General features: G+C 49.2%; 1 protein-coding gene and 1 long non-coding RNA gene across 3 annotated transcripts; both read left to right on the forward strand.

Moving 5' to 3' along the window:
* Positions 1-892: 892 nt before the first annotated feature.
* On the forward strand, positions 893-13,957 carry LOC119961654. Of its 2 annotated transcripts, none has more exons than XR_005459704.1 (3): positions 893-941; positions 3,015-3,959; positions 13,725-13,957. It is a non-coding gene; the product is annotated as an uncharacterized LOC119961654 (long non-coding RNA). The 2 variants fall into 2 exon arrangements; XR_005459703.1 differs by having other exon boundaries at positions 13,753-13,957.
* Positions 13,958-14,103: 146 nt separating this feature from the next.
* LOC119961653 (zinc finger protein 664-like) lies at positions 14,104-16,652 on the forward strand. The gene is made up of 2 exons (XM_038788946.1): positions 14,104-14,581; positions 16,344-16,652. The coding sequence occupies exons 1-2, from the start codon at positions 14,359-14,361 to the stop codon at positions 16,625-16,627; spliced, it is 507 nt and encodes a 168-aa protein (XP_038644874.1). The 5' UTR covers positions 14,104-14,358; the 3' UTR covers positions 16,628-16,652.
* The last annotated feature ends 2,537 nt before the right edge of the window (positions 16,653-19,189 follow it).

Genomic DNA, 19,189 nt, shown 5'->3' on the forward strand with positions numbered 1-19,189 from the left:
ATTTTTGGTCTCTCAGGAAGTCAAAGGACAGAGAGAGCTAACGGGAAAGTGGAATTGAAGACTGAGATCAGCCACAATCGTGTTCAATGGCAGAGCAGGGTCGACGGGCCGAATGGTCTACTTCTATTTCTTGTGTTCTTGCAGAGGCCCGAGTTTTGTGTGGGCTCAGGCCGGTGGCAGGTTCCCTTCCCTGAAGGACATTAACAAACTAGTTCACTTTTCACAAAAGGTTCCAACAGTTTTCGTGGTCACTTTTTCCCAGTGTCGGCCCCACAAGTTACCAGATTCATTCAGCTCAATTTCACAACCTGTTTTTGTAGGATCTCTCTCACTCCCTTTTTTCTGTTTTAAATCAATTTCAGAGTTAGAAGGGGAGGATTTGCAGTCAGGAAACTCAGATCAAACATCTTATCAGGATCAGACAACGTCATCGAATTGATCGTAACCTAAATATTGGTGAATTTGGACCATGGAAGGAAAAAGCAACGCTCACAGTCCTCTGAAAGAGCACCCTACCTCTCCATCCCCGCTTAACCTATACATCCTTGGATTGTGAGAGGAAATGAGAGCACCCGGAGGAAACCCATGCAGACACGGGGAGAAAGTGCAAACTCCACAATTCACCAAATTCCTGGAATCAAACCTAGGTCGCACGCACTGCGCGGCAGCAGTGCTACCATGCTCACGACTGTCCACCATGCTACCTGGGTTCCTAACATTACTGATTTCCGCTGCAATCGCCAAATCATAGCGAAATAATTAACAAATCCCTGCTTGGTTAGTAGCTGCCATGGCGGGAACATTACCCGGCACCCCCCGCGGTGGTGAATGTCCTCGGTCCAGAACACAGGTGAGCAATGCGCAAGCGCAGGACCGCCCTGTATTGGAGCATGCGCAGTGATAGCGAAGAGAAGCCTATTGTTTATCGGATCTCCAAACCGGTGAGGATGCGGAAACGCGGAGGGGGCGATGGAGCCGGTGGGTGGATGGGGAGGGTTTCTAAACACCTGGTGAAGGCACAAAGCCCCGAATCCGAACCTGCGGGTCCCACATTTGCAGCTCCGGGTCTTTTCCCCGGAGACGACCCAGACTAACGGCCGCCATCTTGTTTCAGGTGGAGAGTGCGCATGCGCTTCTGTTATGGGGCCTTCGAAAGATTGTGGGCGGGGCTTCAGCACCTCTGTTTCCAACCGGGTCCTAGCGTCCGGCAAGAACACCCATCTGCCGGTGCTACTTGCAACCCAGAGAATTCCATGGGCCATGTATACATTCAGTGTGGGAGGTTGCAGTCTCGATAGTTAGTTACCTGCAAAAGCTACTTCTCAAGTTTTAGATACATTTCAGCCCCAGGCTCCTAATCTTTGGCTGCCCAGTGTGTAGGGACTGGGTAAGTCAGATGATTTTCCCCTGCTCTTGGGCCTGGTTAAAACAGCAATTTATAGAATTTGGATGATCAGGTCCCATTTGGTGAGGGGGATTACACTGGTTAAATATAAGAAATAGGAGCAGGAGTCAGCCACTACGGCAACACCACTACACCAGTACCACGTAGTGGTATTGTCACTGGACTCCTAAACCAAAAATCCAGGGTAATGCTTCTGGTAAAACCCAGGTTCGAATCCTGCCACTGCAGATGTTGAAATTTGAATTCAATAAGCATCTGGAATTAATAGTCTAATGATGACCATGAAACCATTGTTGATTGTCATTAAAAACTCAACTCATTCACTAATGTCCTTGAGGGAATGAAATCTGCCGTCCTTACCCGGTCTGGCCGACATGTGACTCCAGACCTACAGCAATGTAGTTGACTCTTAACTGCCTCATCCAGGGCAATTAGGGATGGGCAATAAGTATGAACAAATAAAATAAAAATCACTCCATTGAGCCAGTTCCACCATTGAATAAGGTCACTTTACTGCCGCCCCCCATAAGAGGCTGCCGGCCTCTCTTCCATGGGCCTGCCTGTGTCTGGGTGGTTCTGGTGAGGGAGCATGTGGTGTCCACCAGTACAATTGACACCTTCCACAATCAGTCGGTTCCTCAGAGTACAGAATGTCTCAGAGACATTGGTAATAACATTTTGGTTTATTCAGGAAGGTTCTTTTGCTCTTGTTGGGACTTTGTTTCTGATTTTGGTTTATTTTATTTTGATTGAACAACGGGCGCGATTCTCCCAAACCGGGAGAAATCGTAAGGCTGGCGTCAAAAACGGGCGGGTTTGACGCCAGCCTCCGCCCCCCCGACCGGGAACTGATTCTGTTCCTCGGTCGGGGCTAGCATGCCGTGGCCGTGAACTCCGGCATCGCAGGCTTAACGAATTTCGTTAATCCCGCTTGCCAGAGTTTGCGACGGCTGACGCGTCACATGACTTCAGCCGCGCATGCGCGGATTGGAAGACTCCAACCCGCGCATGCGCGGATGACGTCATCGCGCATTTGCGCAAAACCCGCACATGCGCGGGCCGGGATGCCCCTCAGCCGCCCCGCGAATGGATACAGCGGGGCGGCGGAAGGGCAAAGAGTGCGCGGGGTAAGTACCCGCTGCCTGCGATCGGTGCCCACCGATCGCGGGCCCATGGCACCCTTGGCACGGCCATGGTACTGCCGTGCCAATCGGTGCCATGGTTGCCAAGATCCCAACTTTACGGCCGTTTTTACGAACGTTCAGACCAGGTGTGTTTGACGTTCCTAAAAACGGTCGTAAAGGGCTTGGACTTCGGCCCATCGGCCAGCTGAGAATCGCTGCTCGCCGTAAAAAAACGGCGGCAGCAATTCGTGTCGGGAGTCGGGCGTGGGGGGGGGGGCGGGAGAATAGCGGGAGGGTGTCAGACTAGCGTGGCCGTAAAAATTTACGACCCCCGCTATTCTCCGCACCGTCGTGAGTGCGGAGAATCGCGCCCATCATGTTTGAGAAAACAAGAAAAGAATGAATGTTGCATAGAAACTAGAATTGTCTGTTGTAAATTTCTATCCTGCACTGACAGCAATGACTTTTGTAAACTCTGTTTATAGGATATTAGGAGATAACGTGTGGATGGGGAACTCAAACCAAGCATCACATTAAGATCTGATCATCACTTAATTCACTCGGAGCTGAATATCATCAAGCTTTAAATGTCAAAGCAGAAATATTTATCTGTTTTGTCTGCGGGAAATGATTTCAGACATCAGTGTGACTGGAAAAGCACTGAGACATACACATACCCGAGTGAGTGTGTTCCAGTCGACCTTTAAGCAGTGTCACAGCCTGAACAAAAATCACACCATTCACAGCGGGAATAAACCGTACATATATTCTGTGTGTGGACGAGGCTTCAACTGATCATCCAATCTGGAGAGACACAAACTCATTCGCACTACAAAGAAACCGTGGAAATGTGGGGACTGTGGGAAAGGATTCCTTTGCCCATCCCAGCTGGAAGCTCATCGACGCAGTCACACTGGGGAGAGACCGTTCATCTGCTCCGTGTGTGGGAATGGATTCACTCTGATGTCCAGCCTTCAGTTACACCTGCGGGTTCACACTGATGAGAGACCTTTTAAATGTTCTGATTGTGAAAAATGCTTTAAAATCTCACCGGATCTGATTAAACACCAGTTTGTTCACACGGACGAGAGACCATTCGGTTGTTCTCAGTGTGAGAAGAGATTCAGACAGTCACCTCACCTTATTCAACACCAGCGAATTCACAGCGGGGAGAGGCCGTACACCTGCTCTGTGTGTGGGAAGGGATTCATTTCATCATCCAACCTGGTGAGGCACCAACAGGTTCACACAAGGGAGAAGATATTCACCTGCTCTGTGTGTGGGAAGGGCTTTACTCAGTCTTCCAACCTGCTGAGACACCAGCAAGTTCACACTGGGGAGAGGCCGTTCACCTGCTCTGTGTGTGAGAAGAGATTTGCTCGATCGTCTCACTTGCTGACACACCAGCGAGTTCACAACTGACTGTGGAGGTTCGATTCTGCTGTTAATCACATCATTTGTTTGTTTCTATTGCTGTTAGTAACTCTTGCAACTAAATTGGTGATGATGAAATCAGACAGCGCTGTTGTAAGCAGACAAGGGTTAGGAGCAGGATCAGGCCAGACAACCTGTCTCACCTACTCTGTTATTCAATACAATCATGGCTGAATGAGCCTCAATTCCTCCCTCCTGTCTGTTCACCAGCACCCTTGATTCTCTGAGACACCAAAATTCAGTCTATTTCAGTCTTCAATTTGTTCGACAATGGAAACAGAAAATTTAAATTTCTAGGACCAAAGGAGACCAGTTGGCCCATCATATCAGTACCAGCCCAACCCCACTTTCTAGCTCTTAGTCTATAACCTTGTAGCTTGCAACATGTCAAATACCTCACTGTAATGATTTGTTGGACGGTCACTCTCCACTGCGTTCTGAGTAATCACAAGAAACTGAATTATGAATCACAATGGTGGGGTTTTTACCCAGCATTCCCCACATGGTGGATGTCCCCTATCTACACCACAGGAGACGAGTGCACAGGTGCAGTGTCGCCCAGTTTTTGAAGCATGTGCTGTGTCGGTCATGACCATGGACAGGTGTTTATTTGTCACATCTGCAGCTGGTCGAAGGTGTGCTGGAGTTGGCGGCTGGATGGGGAGGTTTTGGAAACACTTTGTGGATCCACAAACTCATCAGGATAATTGTCAGCTCCCTGGTTTGCCTGTGTGGCTTCTCCCTCCCTCCCGGGAACAGGCCCAGGTTAATGGGCACAATCCTGCTTCACACACTGGAGGGTGGTTCACATCACAGGATGGGGGAGGGGGGGGGGATAATCAATAAGAGCTGACACTTCGCACTCAAATCAATGAGGACTCTGATTTCTGGGAAACTATTAACAAATGTCTCCCTGTGAAACATCAGCTCAGGGTCACATTGGACAGGAAGAGAACCAGAAATCAAAACAAGAGAGAGCGAGAGAGAGAGAAAGGTTAATGTCTGAATTGTGATGACAACACAAATATAACAAGTAATTAGAATTCATCACATAGTTATAGATAGCCATTAAATAAAAGTATAAAATAATGACGGGATTGCACATTATTTCATCAGACAAATAATTACAATAGGTTACAAAGAGCAGGACTCCTTAACCAGCAGAATATAAATTAAAGATTCTCTGCATAGTGCGTTTTTTTAAAACTTGTTTTTATTGAGAATTTTACAGACTTTTTACAAAACCACTACTAAAAGAAGGCAACAAAAAACAAAAAAAGAATGAACAACTTAACAAAAATCTATCCACAACCCATACAGTTCCCCACCTCCCCCTCTGGGTTGCTGCTGCTGCTGACCTCCATCTAACGTTCCGTGAGAAAGTCAAGGAATGGTTGCCACCGCCCGGAGAACCCCTGCAGAGACCCTCGCAAGGCAAACGTTATCCTCTCCAAACCTAGAAACCCCACCATGTCACTAACCCAAGTCTCAACACTTGGGGGTTTTGTGTCCCTCCACATTAATAACAGCCTTCTCCGGGCTACCAAGGAGGCAAAGGTCAGGATTCCGGCCTCTTTTTACCCCCCCCGGCTGCGCTCAAAGAACATTCTTTTAACTCGCGGGGTCTTGTTTCCCAATACCAAGCCCGTGATAATCCTGTTCGCCCGCTTGAAGAAGGATTTGAGGATGGGAAGGCACTGGAAGATAAACAAGAACCTGGGGAGGACCGTCATCTTCACGGACTGCACCCTGCCTGCCAGGGAAAGTGGCAACATGTCCCACCTCTTAAAGTCCCCCTCCATCTGATCCACAAGCCACGTTAGGTTGAGCTTGTGCAGGGCATCCCAACTCTTAGCCATCTGTATGCCCAAGTAGCGAAAGCTCCTCTCCACCATCTTGAGCGGGAGCTCTCCCAGTCTCTTTTCCTGGCCTGTCGCATGGATCACAAAAAGCTCGCTTTTCCCGACATTTAACTTATACCCCGAGAAATCCCCAAAATCGTTTAGTATCTGCATGACCTCCCCCACCCCTCCACCGGATCTGAAATATACAGGAGCAGGTCATCCGCGTACAGTGAAACACGATGCTCCTCCCCTCCCCGAACCAGCACCCTCCAGTTTCTAGACATCCTCAGCGCCATGGCCAATGGCTCGATTGCCAGGGCAAACAGCAGGAGGGACGGGGGCACCCTGCCTCGTTCCTCAATGCAGCCTAAAGTACTCCGACCGCAGTCGGTTCGTGGACACACTTGCTATAGGGGCCTGATATAGTAATCTGACCCATCCTATGAATTCTTTGCCAAATCCAAATCTGCCAAACACTTCCCACAGGTACTCCCACTCCACCCGATCAACGGCTTTTTCCGCATCCATTGCAGCCACCACTTCTGCATCCCCTCCTTCCGAGGGCATCAGGATCACGTTCAAGAACCTCCGCACATTCGTGTTCAGCTGCCTGCCCTTGACAAACCCGGTCTGGTCTTCATTAATCACCCCCGGGACACAGTCCTCAATTCTAGTGGCCAGGGTGTTGGCCAACAGTTTGGTGTCTACATTAAGGAGCGATATCGGCCTGTAGGAGCCGCACTGCAACGGGTCCTTATCTCGGTTAAGGATGAGCGAGATCAAGGTCCGGAACATCGTCGGGGGGAAGGGTTCCCCTTTCTTTGGGGCAGCAGGGTAGCATGGTGGTTAGCATAAATGCTTCACAGCTCCAGGGTCCCAGGTTCGATTCCCAGCTGGGTCACTGTCTGTGTGGAGTCTGCACGTCCTCCCCCTGTGTGCGTGGGTTTCCTCCGGGTGCTCCGGTTTCCTCCCACAGTCCAAAGATGTGCGGGTTAGGTGGATTGGCCATGCTAAATTGCCCGTAGTGTCCTTAAAAGTAAGGTTTAAGGCGGGGGGGGGTTGTTGGGTTATGGGTATAGGGTGGATATGTGGGTTTGAGTAGGGTGATCATGGCTCGGCACAACATTGAGGGCCGAAGGGCCTGTTCTGTGCTGTACTGTTCTATGTTCTATGTTCTTTAGCCTCTTTGAAGGTTCTCAGCAATAGTGGGCTCAACAGCTCTGAGAATTTGCTATAGAATTCTACAGGATATCCGTCCAGTCCCGGGACCTTGCCTGACTGCAAACCCTCCAAACCTTTGCCATCTGCCTTTTGTATTAAGTCCACAGATCATGGACTTCCGGTTGCGGCTATGACCAGCTAAGTCGCACATTTGGCAGCTCCTGCGACAAAGGTGTTTAAGGGCCGATTGGAGGGCCCCGACGGTACTGTAAAGACGAATCCCGGTGGGGGAAGGCTCCCTGAGGAGAGTGAGACCAACTTTATGGTCGGTACTCGGAGTGGGGCGACAAAAAAAGCGGCAGCAGCTCCCCGAAAAAAGCGGGGGAAGAAGACCAAAATGGCGGCCGGTGGCGCACTAGAAGATTGGAGAAAATGGGCGGAGGAGCAGCAGGCCGCTCTCCTCCGGTGTTTTACGGAGCTGAAAGTGGAACTCTTAGAGTCTATGAACGCGACGACCACAAGGCTGATGGGGGCCCAGGCGACCCAAGAGGCGTCGATAAGAGAGCTGCAGCAGGAGATGACTGCAAGGGAGGAGGAGGCCACGGTCCTCGTGGGAAAGGTGGAGGTGCACGAGGCACTCCACCTGAAATGGCAGAGCCGCTTTGAGGAGCTGGACACTCGAATGAGGCGGAAGAACTTGAGGATCCTGGGCCTAGCAGAAGGCCTGGAGGGGCCTGATCTCCCGAAATATGTAGCGGAGATGCTGAGCTCCCTGATGGGAGAGGGGGCCGGTCCATCGCCTCTGGAGCTGGAAGAAGCATATCGGGTCATGGCTAGGCGGCCTAGGGCGAACGAGCCCCCGAGGGCGGTGCTGGTGCGATTCCAGCGTTTCTGTGATCGGGAGAAAGTGCTGAGGTGGGCCAAGAGGGAGAAAAGCAGCAAATGGGAGAATTCGACGGTGCGGATATATCAGGACTGGAGTGCGGAGGTGGCAAAGCGGCAGGCCCGGTTTAACCGGACGAAGGCAGTGCTGCGCGCAAAAAGGATCAAGTTTGGAATGCTGCAGCCAGCGCGCTTGTGGGTCACCTACAAGGACCAGCACCATTACTTTGAGACCCCAGAGGAGGCATGGACTTTTGTTCGGGAGGAAAAGCTGGACCTGAACTAGAACTTGGGAACGCCGGCGGTCGAGGCCGCCCGAGTACCCTTGACTGATCAAGTGGCCCATGTCTTTCTTAGGCCAGGTCGGAACTTGGTTAAAGTTGATGGATCGTTTGGTTTCTTTGAAACTTGTGTTATGGGGGGTTTCTTTGTTCCTTTTTGTGTGTCTCTTCCCGTTGCCAACTTCCCTTGATTATTGTTGTTGCAGGGGGGGCTTTTTTTTACCGTTTTTTGATCTGTTCTTTAAGGGTTATGGTTACTGTTCTGTTCGATGGAGGGTGATGGTTAAATACGTTATTATTGGGTAGTTATTTAGTTATGCAGGCATAGTTATGTATTTATGTATTTATTTGAGATTTGTTATTTATATAGTTATATTGTTAAGTTGGGGAGGCGGGACGGGGGGGTGCAAGTTGGTTATGCGTGTTTTCTTTTTCTCTTTTTCTTCCTCTCGTTTTAAGGGGGCTTTTTTATGGGCTTGGATGGGGACGGGGGTGGAATTGAAGATGGCGGGGTAGGGTGTGGCCGGGCGAAAGCGCGGGCTTTCCCCTGTTTCCCGCGCGCGGGACGGAGGAAGGGGGAGGAGAGAAGAGTGGGGTGTGGCCAGCAATGGCGGCTTTTCCCGCGCTGAAGCGGGGTCAGAGAGGGATGGCAAGGGGGGGGGAGGCCCCTCCCCCCCACATCGGGAGGAGTCGGAGTGTGGCAGGGGCAGCCGGGTCAGCGAAAATCAGCTGACTCTCGGGAGTACGATGGTGGATACACCGCGGCTAGGAGGGGTCCTAGCCGGGGGGGGGGGGGGGGGGGGGGGGGAGGGGGGTTAGGGGGGGATACCGGGTTGCTGCTGGAAAGGCCGAGGACGGGAAGGGAAGAACGGGAGGAGAGGGGGGGGGGGCCATCGCCATGGGGAACGGGTCAGAAGGGGAGGGTCGACCCGGGGCGAACAGGGGACAGGACATGGCTAATAGACAGGGGAAAGGGACAGGTCGCTCTGCGACCCGGTTGATTACTTGGAACGTGAGGGGGCTGAATGGGCCGGTCAAGAGAGCAAGGGTTTTTTCACACCTAAAGGGACTGCAGGCGGATGTGGCAATGTTGCAGGAGACTCACTTGAGAGTAGTAGACCAGGTACGCCTGAGAAGGGGGTGGGTGGGACAGGTGTTCCACTCAGGCTTGGACGCAAAGAACCGGGGGGTGGCGATTCTGGTGGGAAAGAGGGTGTCGTTCGTGGCGGCGCAGGTGGTAGCAGATAAGGAGGGTAGGTACGTGATGGTGAAGGGTAGGCTGCAGGGAGAGAATGTGGTGCTGGTGAATGTGTATGCCCCGAATTGGGATGACGCGGGTTTTATGAGGCGCCTGTTGGGCCTCATTCCGGGTCTGGAGGCAGGGGGCCTGATCATGGGGGGGGACTTCAATACAGTGCTCGACCCTGGGCTGGACAGATAGAGTTCCAGGACGAATAGGAGGCCGGCAGCGGCAGAGGTGCTAAGGGGGTTCATGGAGCAGATGGGGGGGGTAGACCCTTGGAGATTTGGCAGGCCAAGGGCGAGGGAGTATTCTTTTTTCTCCCACGTCCACAGGGTGTACTCCAGAATAGACTTTTTTGTACTGAGCAGGGGGCTGATTTCGAGAGTGCAGGACACGGAGTACTCGGCCATTGCGATTTCGGACCATGCACCACACTGGGTAGAGGTAGAACTGGGGGAAGCACGGGACCAGCGCCCGTTGTGGCGCCTGGATGTGGGGCTGCTGGCGGACGATGAGGTGTGCGGAAGGGTCCGGAAGGGCATTGAGAGATATCTGGGCACGAACGACACGGGCGAGGTGAAGGTGGGGGTAGTCTGGGAGGCCCTGAAAGCAGTGATCAGAGGAGAGCTGATCTCCATAAGGGCACACAGAGAAAGGAAGGAGAGGCAGGAGAGGGAGAGACTGGCGGGGGAACTTATAGAAGTGGACAGGAGATATGCGGAGACACCAGAGGAGGGGCTGTTGAGGGAGCGGCGCAGTTTACAGGCCCAGTTTGACCTACTGACCACTAGGAAGGCGGAGACGCAATGGAGAAGGGCACAGGGCGCGGTCTATGAGTACGGGGAAAAGGCGAGCAGGATGCTAGCACACCAGCTGCGCAAGCGAGAGGCAGCCAGAGAGATTGGGGGAGTGAGAGAGAAGGGAGGGAACGTAGTGCAGAAGGGGCAAGAGGTGAACGGGGTCTTCAGGGATTTCTACAGGGAATTGTACCGGTCTGAGCCGCCCAGGAGGAGGGGGGGAATGGAGAACTTCCTCGATAGATTGAGGTTCCCAAAGGTCCAGGAGGAACGGGTGGAGGGGCTGGGGGCGCCGATAGAGCTGCAGGAGCTAGTTAAAGGGATAGGCCAGATGCAGGCGGGGAAGACGCCGGGGCCGGATGGGTTCCCGGTGGAATTTTATAAGAAGTATGTGGACTTGGTGGGTCCAGTGCTGGTGCAAGCCTTCAATGAGGCGCGAGAGGGGGGGGTTCTGCCCCCGACAATGTCACAGGCCCTGATCTCCTTGATCCTGAAGCGGGACAAAGACCCTGTACAGTGCGGGTCCTACAGGCCTATCTCCCTCTTGAATGTAGATGCCAAACTGTTGGCAAAGGTCCTGGCAACCAGAATAGAGGATTGTGTGCCAGGGGTAATCCATGAGGACCAGACGGGGTTCGTAAAGGGACGACAACTTAACACAAATGTCCGGAGACTGTTGAATGTGATTATGATGCCAGCAGTGGAGGGGGAGGCTGAGATAGTGGTAGCACTGGATGCGGAGAAGGCATTCGATAGGGTGGAGTGGGAATACCTGTGGGAGACGCTGGAACGGTTTGGGTTTGGGGAGGGATTTATCAAGTGGGTGAAGCTGCTGTATTCGGCCCCGAGGGCGAGTGTGGTTACAAACGGGAGGAGGTCAGAGTATTTTGGGCTCCATCGAGGTACCAGGCAGGGATGCCCCCTATCCCCCTTACTATTTGCATTAGCGATCGAACCGTTGGCGATGGCACTGAGGGGTTCAGGGGGGTGGAGAGGACTGACAAGGGGAGGGGAGGAACATCGGGTATCACTCTATGCGGATGATTTGTTGTTATATGTGGCGGACCCGGAAGGGGGAATGCCGGAGGTAATGGAAATACTAGCGGAGTTTGGGGACTTTTCGGGATATAAATTAAATGTGGGTAAAAGTGAGGTCTTTGTGATACACCCGGGAGATCAGGGGGAGGGAATTGGGCGGCTCCCCTTTAAGAGAGCAGTAAAGAGCTTCAGGTACTTGGGGGTGCAGGTGGCAAGGAACTGGGGGACCCTCCACAAGCTGAACTTTTCAAGGCTGGTGGAGCAGATGGAGGAGGAGTTCAAGAGGTGGGACATGGTACCGCTGTCGCTAGCAGGGAGGGTGCAGTCAGTCAAAATGACGGTCCTCCCGAGGTTCTTGTTTCTGTTTCAGTGCTTGCCCATCTTTCTCCCCAGGGCCTTCTTCAAGAAGGTAACTAGCAGCATTATGGGCTATGTGTGGGCACATGGCACCCCTAGAGTGAGAAGGATTTTCTTGGAACGGAGTAGGGACAGGGGAGGATTAGCGCTGCCCAATCTTTCCGGATACTACTGGGCGGCGAACGCATCGATGGTGCGCAAGTGGGTGATGGAGGGGGAGGGGGCAGCTTGGAAACGTATGGAGAGGGCGTCCTGCGGCAATACAAGCCTGGGGGCGCTAGTAACGGCACCATGGCCGCTCCCCCCCACAAGGTATACCACGAGTCCGGTAGTGGCGGCCACCCTGAAAATCTGGGGGCAGTGGAGGCGACACAGGGGGGAAGTGGGGGGTCTGATGGCGGCGCCACTGAGAGGGAACCACAGATTTGTCCCGGGGAACACTGGCGGGGGATTCCAGAGCTGGCACAGGGCGGGCATCAGGCAACTGAGGGACATGTTCATAGAGGGGAGGTTTGCGAGCCTGGGAGAGCTGGAGGAGAAATTTGAGCTCCCCCCGGGGAACACGTTTAGATACCTGCAGGTGAAGGCATTTGCCAGACGACAGGTGGAAGGATTTCCCTTGCTTCCCGATAGAGGGGTGAGTGATAGGGTGCTGTCAGGGGTCTGGGTCGGAGAAGGGAAGGTCTCGGACATCTACAAAATAATGCAGGAGGTGGAGGAGGTATCGATAGAGGAGCTGAAAGACAAGTGGGAAGCGGAGCTGGGAGAGCAGATAGAAGATGGGACATGGGCGGATGCCTTAGAGAGGGTCAATTCGTCGTCGTCGTGCGCAAGGTTGGGCCTCATCCAATTTAAGGTGCTGCACAGAGCCCATATGACGGGGACTAGGATGAGTCGGTTCTTCGGGGGTGAGGACAGGTGTGTTAGGTGTTCGGGAAGCCCTGCGAACCATGTACATATGTTCTGGATGTGCCCGGCACTGGAAGAGTTCTGGGAGGGGGTGGCGGGGACGGTATCGAGAGTGGTGGGAACCAGGGTCAAACCAGGGTGGGGGCTAGCGATTTTTGGGGTTGGGGTGGAGCCAGGAGTACAGGAGGCAGGGGAGGCCGGAATATTGGCCTTTGCGTCCTTGGTAGCTCGGAGAAGGATCTTGATTCAGTGGAGGGACACAAGGCCACCAAGTGTTAACACCTGGTTAAACGACATGGCAAGCTTCATCCAATTGGAAAGAATCAAATTCGCCCTGAGAGGGTCGGTACAGGGGTTCTTCCGGCGGTGGCAGCCCTTCCTTGACTTTCTGGATCAGAGATAGGAACTGGAGGCCGAAACAGCAGCAACCCGGGGAGAAAGGGGGGGGGGGGGGGGGAAGGGAGGGGGGGGGGATAGCAACGAAGGGAGCACGTCAGCGGGGGGTCGCGGGCAATGACTGCCCGAGGCCATCGGCAGAAAGGGAAAAAACGGTTTGGTTGCTAGACGGGTAGCGCGGGGGGGGGGGGGGGTGGGGGGGGTGCGCGCGGGGGAGGGCGTGGGGAGGATTTTCCAGGGGGGATTTGTTGTGTTATAATTTAAAATGTAGTAGGGGTAAATGTTTGTATCGAAAAATTTCAATAAAAATTATTTAAAAAAAAAAAAAAAAGTCCACAGATCATATGTTGTCAGCTTGAGTTCATTAAATTTTCAATCATTTACATACTGTCTATGAGTTTTATAAAGTATGTCATTTATAAAGTAAGTCTTGTCGTCTATTTGTTCTATCTCTTATTTGTGGTGTAGAGTCCTTTGTCTTGAATTCCAATCTACATTTATTTTTGTGTGGTTGTGACAAAGAGATAGTGGCAGTGGGGACGAAGGTTCAAGAGTTTTCCAGTGAAATCCAAACAGTTTTCCAACTTGCTGTGAACACATATCCAGCCGATTGATTGTATAATATTTTATCAGCATTCATGGATGAAATGAATTATCCAACATGTTTCTATCTCTATTTGTCTAAATTTGTACAAAGGATACAGAAAACAATATCCAACACTTTATTTCGATTTCAGCCCAGTGGGGAGGGAGTGTGTGGGACGGGGATCTGTAGCTGTCGTGGAATAAGAGGAAAAAAATGTTTCATAGAAACGATGATTAACTGTTCTGCATTGTTATCTTCTACTTACAGTGATGACTTTGGTAATCTCCTTTTACAGAGCATGAAGAGAATTTGCAGATGAGTAACGCAAACTAAACATCATGTCAAGATCTGACACAGTCACTTGATTCGTCAGGACCTGAAGATCATCGGCCTTTGAATGTGGAAGGAGAAATATTTGTCTGTTCTGTCTGTGGGAAAAGATTTCAAATATCAGTGTGACTGGAAAAGCACTGAGACCCACACAACACACACCCGAGTGAGAGAGTTCCAGTGAACTGACTATGGAAACATCAGTGTGACTGGAAAAGCACCGAGACCCACACAACACACACCCGAGTGAGAGAGTTCCAGTGAACTGACTATGGAAACATCAGTGTGACTGGAAAAGCACCGAGACCCACACAACACACACCCGAGTGAGAGAGTTCCAGTGAACTGACTATGGAAACATCAGTGTGACTGGAAAAGCACCGAGACCCACACAACACACACCCGAGTGAGAGTGTTCCAGTGAACTGACTGTGGAAAGTGCTTTAACCAGATACACAGCCTGAAGAAACATTACACCATTCACAGTGAGGAGAGACAGTGCACATGTTCTGTGTCTGAGCAAGATTGCAACTGACCATCCAACCTGGAGAGACACAATGACACTGGCACCATGGAGAAACCTTGTAAATGTGGGGACTGTGGGAAAGGATTCAATTACCCATCCCAGCTGGAGAGCCATTGGCGCTGTCACACTGGGGAGAGACCGTTCACCTGCTCCATGTGTGGGAAGGGATTCACAAAGTCATCCAGCCTGGCGTCACATCAGAGAGTTCACAGTGATGAGAGACCTTTTAAATGCTTTTACTGTGGGGATTGCTTTAAAACCTCTCCAGATCTAATTTTTTTTTTTTTTTTTTTTTTCTTTTCTTTGTCATTATGCTTCTGTATTAAAACTACAATGGGAGGTTGACTAACACAAGCTTCAAACCAACTGAGGCAAATTACACATGTTGGAATTTATCAAATTAAAATACCACAACATACAGCCTTCAAAAGGAATTCAACATCAAGAAACTGAATCTGAGAACTTGCATAATCTACTGTAGGCTCCATTTAACAGTTTATTACAACACTAATAGTACATCTAGTTTGATAAACTGAAACTTAGCTGTTTGCAGTCATTATTTGAACATTAACATTTTGTAACAATTTTGGTAACAAGATGAAAGAACTATAAAAACAGTGAAGCTAACGACTTTTAAATTTACATGTCATGTACTTCTAACGCTTAGAATACGAAGAGTTGCCAAAGCTTTTAGTAACTTTTAAGTCACACAGGTTGTGTCCAAATAAAATGGTTAATCAAGCAACATAAAAAAAATGTAGAGCAATCAGTTACCATTACATTTGCTTTATTCGTTACTGTTGCTCCGTTTAACCACGTAGCCTGAGAATTCCTGTTCAACCATGAAATTCCAACAGATGGATAAAGGGCAGTCTTTTCTGTGAAGAGCCTTTGTTGTTTCTTTTATCTGGGAGACGTTTCTCTTCAGACAGCTGTAATGTGTCAAAATTCATGATGTAGATTTTATTCTTCCCTGACTACGTTTGTACATACTTTACACCATCACACTGAATTTACTGAAGAACATATTATAAAACATGCATGTGTATTAATGTGTCTTGAACATTTTTCCCCCATTAGTGCTCAAATACTACAGATTGAAGAAATCAGAAACAATTTAAACTTCCACTTTCAGCAGTTGCAAACTTTTCCAAATATTTTTCCCGCACATTCTAAGTCTCTCAGAATATACCAAATATACATTTTCAAGACCAATCAATATTATGCTACACATCAGTAAATTAATTGATTAACACAGCATAATTATTTTTCAATCACATTCAGAAGTAACCATTTAAAAAAGACTTGAACTATCACAGACTCATTAGAAAACATTTCAAGCTTGAAAATTGAGCTCAATTGTGACCTTTCACCAGCTGACCCAGCAAAATAGTTGTAACTCGTATCAAGATGTGTTTTGTTGAATTTTAAATGCTTTATTTTATTTCAAAACAGTTATTGAGTTAACAGTCACATTTTATTGAGAGCCAAATCATAATACATTCCTTGACAGCTAAAGTGCTTGTTCACATTAAGCCATTATGTTCATTAGAGTTCTGTAAAAGTGTGCACCCAAAACTTACATCCTTGAAAACAAGAGAGGCACTTAAGAGGAAATACAGCTGCAGATTTTTTTAAAACAAAAAGAATATAAACTTAAAAACTTAGGAGATACTTTAATTACAGGTTAAAGGTCACAACTGGGCCAATTTGTATGTAAATACTCCCCTTTAAACATCTTCAATAAAGACATGAATTGGTGAATGGTATTTGCTGGAAAATTATCAATATATTACACCTTACAAAAACAGAGATTGCTTTCTTGCATAACAACCAGACATGCAGATATACAATGCTTCAAGCTAAACTCTTAACATTATCTTCTATTTAAACTGCGTCTAATTATTTCCAATCTGAATAAAAATATTAAAACAATTTTACAAAATTTTGCAACAACCAACGGTTTCCCTGTATCCTGTAATTTCAGCAACTAATAAACTGAACTAAAGTCTTTGGATTAACCTCTCCAGATCTAATTAAACACCAGCTTGTTCACACTGACAAGAGACCATTCAGTTGCTCTGATTGTGAGAAGAGATTCAGACAATCGTCTCACCTTATTCAACACCAGCGAATTCACACTGGGGAAAGGATATTCACCTGCTCTGTGTGTGGGAAACAATTCACTCAATCATCCAATCTCCAGACACACCAACACATTCACAGTGGGGAGAAGCCGTTCACCTGCCCCGAGTGTGGGAAGGGATTCAATCGATCATCCAACCCGCTGAGACACCAGCAGGTTCATGTGTGACTGCAGGAGTTGGGTGTTGTTGGTAATCGCATCCTTTATTAGGGCTGGATTTTGATCACAGGACAGGTGATGTGTCGGGATTGCAGCATGTGGGAGGTTTTGGAGAACGTTACAATCCTCGACAATCATATCTTCGGGAGTGTCTGCAACTTGCAGAACCTGGGCTCAGGGGTATTGAGCTGGAGTCTGAGCTGCTGACATTGTGAGGCATCAGGGAGGGGGAGAGTGACCTGGACACTTCCCCAAGGTTCAGTAAAAATTTCCAGTTAATGGTCCAGATACAGCAGAACATGAAAATAGATCAGTTTTAATGCCTCTGTCTCACAGGAGCCGGTTACATGACACAGTGTGAAGGAGATTTGGTGACCAGTAATTACAGCTTTTTGACCACAGCTAACTCATATATTCCTAATAGCTGTACCATCAGGTCTAGGATAAAGCCCCCAACTTCTTGTTTTACATCCCTAATTTCAGAGCAGAGGGTGTGGGGACTCGATTTTCTGCATCAATCGACAGTTTGATATGTGTGGGGGAAGAGTGAGGAACAATCAGTGAGGTGCGGCTGTCTGACAGCGCGTTGTATTGCTGCAGGCTGAGAGACACAGTGACAGGAACCAGAGGGAACCTTAGACAAGAACACTGCCGCAGTGTGGCAAGGTGAACACAGCAGTGGGCTGTGGAGGGAGTTATGTGGAGTTCTAGAATTTAACAGACAATACCATCTAAACAATGTGTCCACAGACAGCTCTCATCAGCTCTGAAGAGAGAAGTCAGATTTCATTCACTGCCCTTATATTTTTCTGCTCTGTTTGATGTGCCACTGATGGAGAATAACAAGAACAAATCTTCCCCTTTTTGTATCTTCAGTGGAAGTTTAATCAGAATCCACCCCGTCACCAAGCTCAGTCTAATTAATGACAATGAGCGAAATAAGTTGGACATCTTCATCTATATTCAACACCTGTATTCTTTCTCTTAAATTAATTAAAGATCAAACTGTCTCTCAGATCAATGAGATCGCTGTCATCATTTCATTGGAATCACTCGGTTACATCAGTGATATTGTGAATCTAATCAACATCTGTAGGAAGCCGCAATATCACATGCCCATTGCAGCTTGGCTGTAAGGTTTAGCCCTGAACCTGGTGGTAGCTTCACTCATGATACCCAATTACATGCAAGGCAGAAATTGGAAGGGAATAGAAGTAAAATACTGTGGATGCTGGAAATCTGTGATAAAAACACAAAATGCTGGATAAACTAAGCAGGTCTGGCAAAATCTCTGGAGAAACCCATTAACATTTAGTTCTTATGGTTTTGGTTGCAGAATGATAAGTGTAATCTGATCAATTAGATTTTATTGTAAAACGGAGTGAGGGGAAAAGGAAGCAATATTATAAATGTCTCTGATATTGAGTGACGTCCATCTTTGTGCGGGGCAGAGCTGCTCCATTAGGCCAGAGGGTGAATCGGAGCCGAGTTGCCCCTAACAAAGATGGATGACGGCGGAGCATGCATTTCGCCGAGGATGTCCGGACTGCAGCGCATGCTCATTGCAGCGGGTGTGTTTTGTTGACAGAAGCGCGCGGATTATTCCCCGGATCAGATTTGAGGCGTCGCTGGCGTTGTCATGGCTGCGGGGGCGGCGCTCACTAGCCACGCGCGCTGGACCCACAAGCTCAACCCGAGCGGCAGCAGCAGGTGCAGAGGCCGTGGTGGAGCCTGGGGCTCGAGTAGGAGGTGCAGGGTGGGCCAGCCTGCCTCACCCGCGTGGAGGGCACCGCACACTGACCCGGGGATGTGAACACCAACCCAAAACATTCCATCCCACGGTTTTCCAGGGTCCTTTCACTCTGCACTTGACCCCTTAGCAGAAAGCAGCCTCTCAAATCTCCCAGAAACCACTCAGAATGTCCAAATTTCGGGACTTGTGGGAGGAAGCTTCTTCCTCACAGCGACAAGTCTCCTCAATGACTCTCCCTCGGACTGATCTGTTCCCTGTAAGAACACTATTCACGATGCCCTATGCTGCTCTTGCTCATATATTTGCTCTGTTTGGGCCTTATTCTGCAGTATAACCAATCACTGTCGCTGTACCATTTGTCAATGTTGTCTGTTGATTATTCTTTTTTTACCGACTGTCTACATTCCCTCAGCCGCAGAAAAATACTTTTCACAGTAATTCGGTACATGTGACAACAAATCAAATCAAATAACTTGAAACAGAGACTCAATGTGTTGACTCCTCACAAACAGTGACCTAAGGGCAGGTTGTTGCTGAGCAAGTTCCACTTGTTAGCACTGTTGATGACCCCTCCGTCACTTTACTGATGATTGGGAGAAGACTGATGGGGCAGTAATGGGCTGGGTTTGACCTGCTCTTTTATACAGGACATACCTGGGAAATTTTCCACGCTGCTGGGTAATCAGTAATTTACAAAGATTCACGATAGCTTCCTTGCATTTGTACTCTGTGTCTACATTAATAAACAGGGGAACCCCATTAGCTTATTTTTAAACAGCTTAATCAACCAATTGTGTACATTTATCACCCCCCCCCCC

Source organism: Scyliorhinus canicula, unplaced genomic scaffold, assembly GCF_902713615.1.
Source record: "Scyliorhinus canicula unplaced genomic scaffold, sScyCan1.1, whole genome shotgun sequence".
In the NCBI taxonomy this organism is placed as follows: domain Eukaryota; kingdom Metazoa; phylum Chordata; class Chondrichthyes; order Carcharhiniformes; family Scyliorhinidae; genus Scyliorhinus; species Scyliorhinus canicula.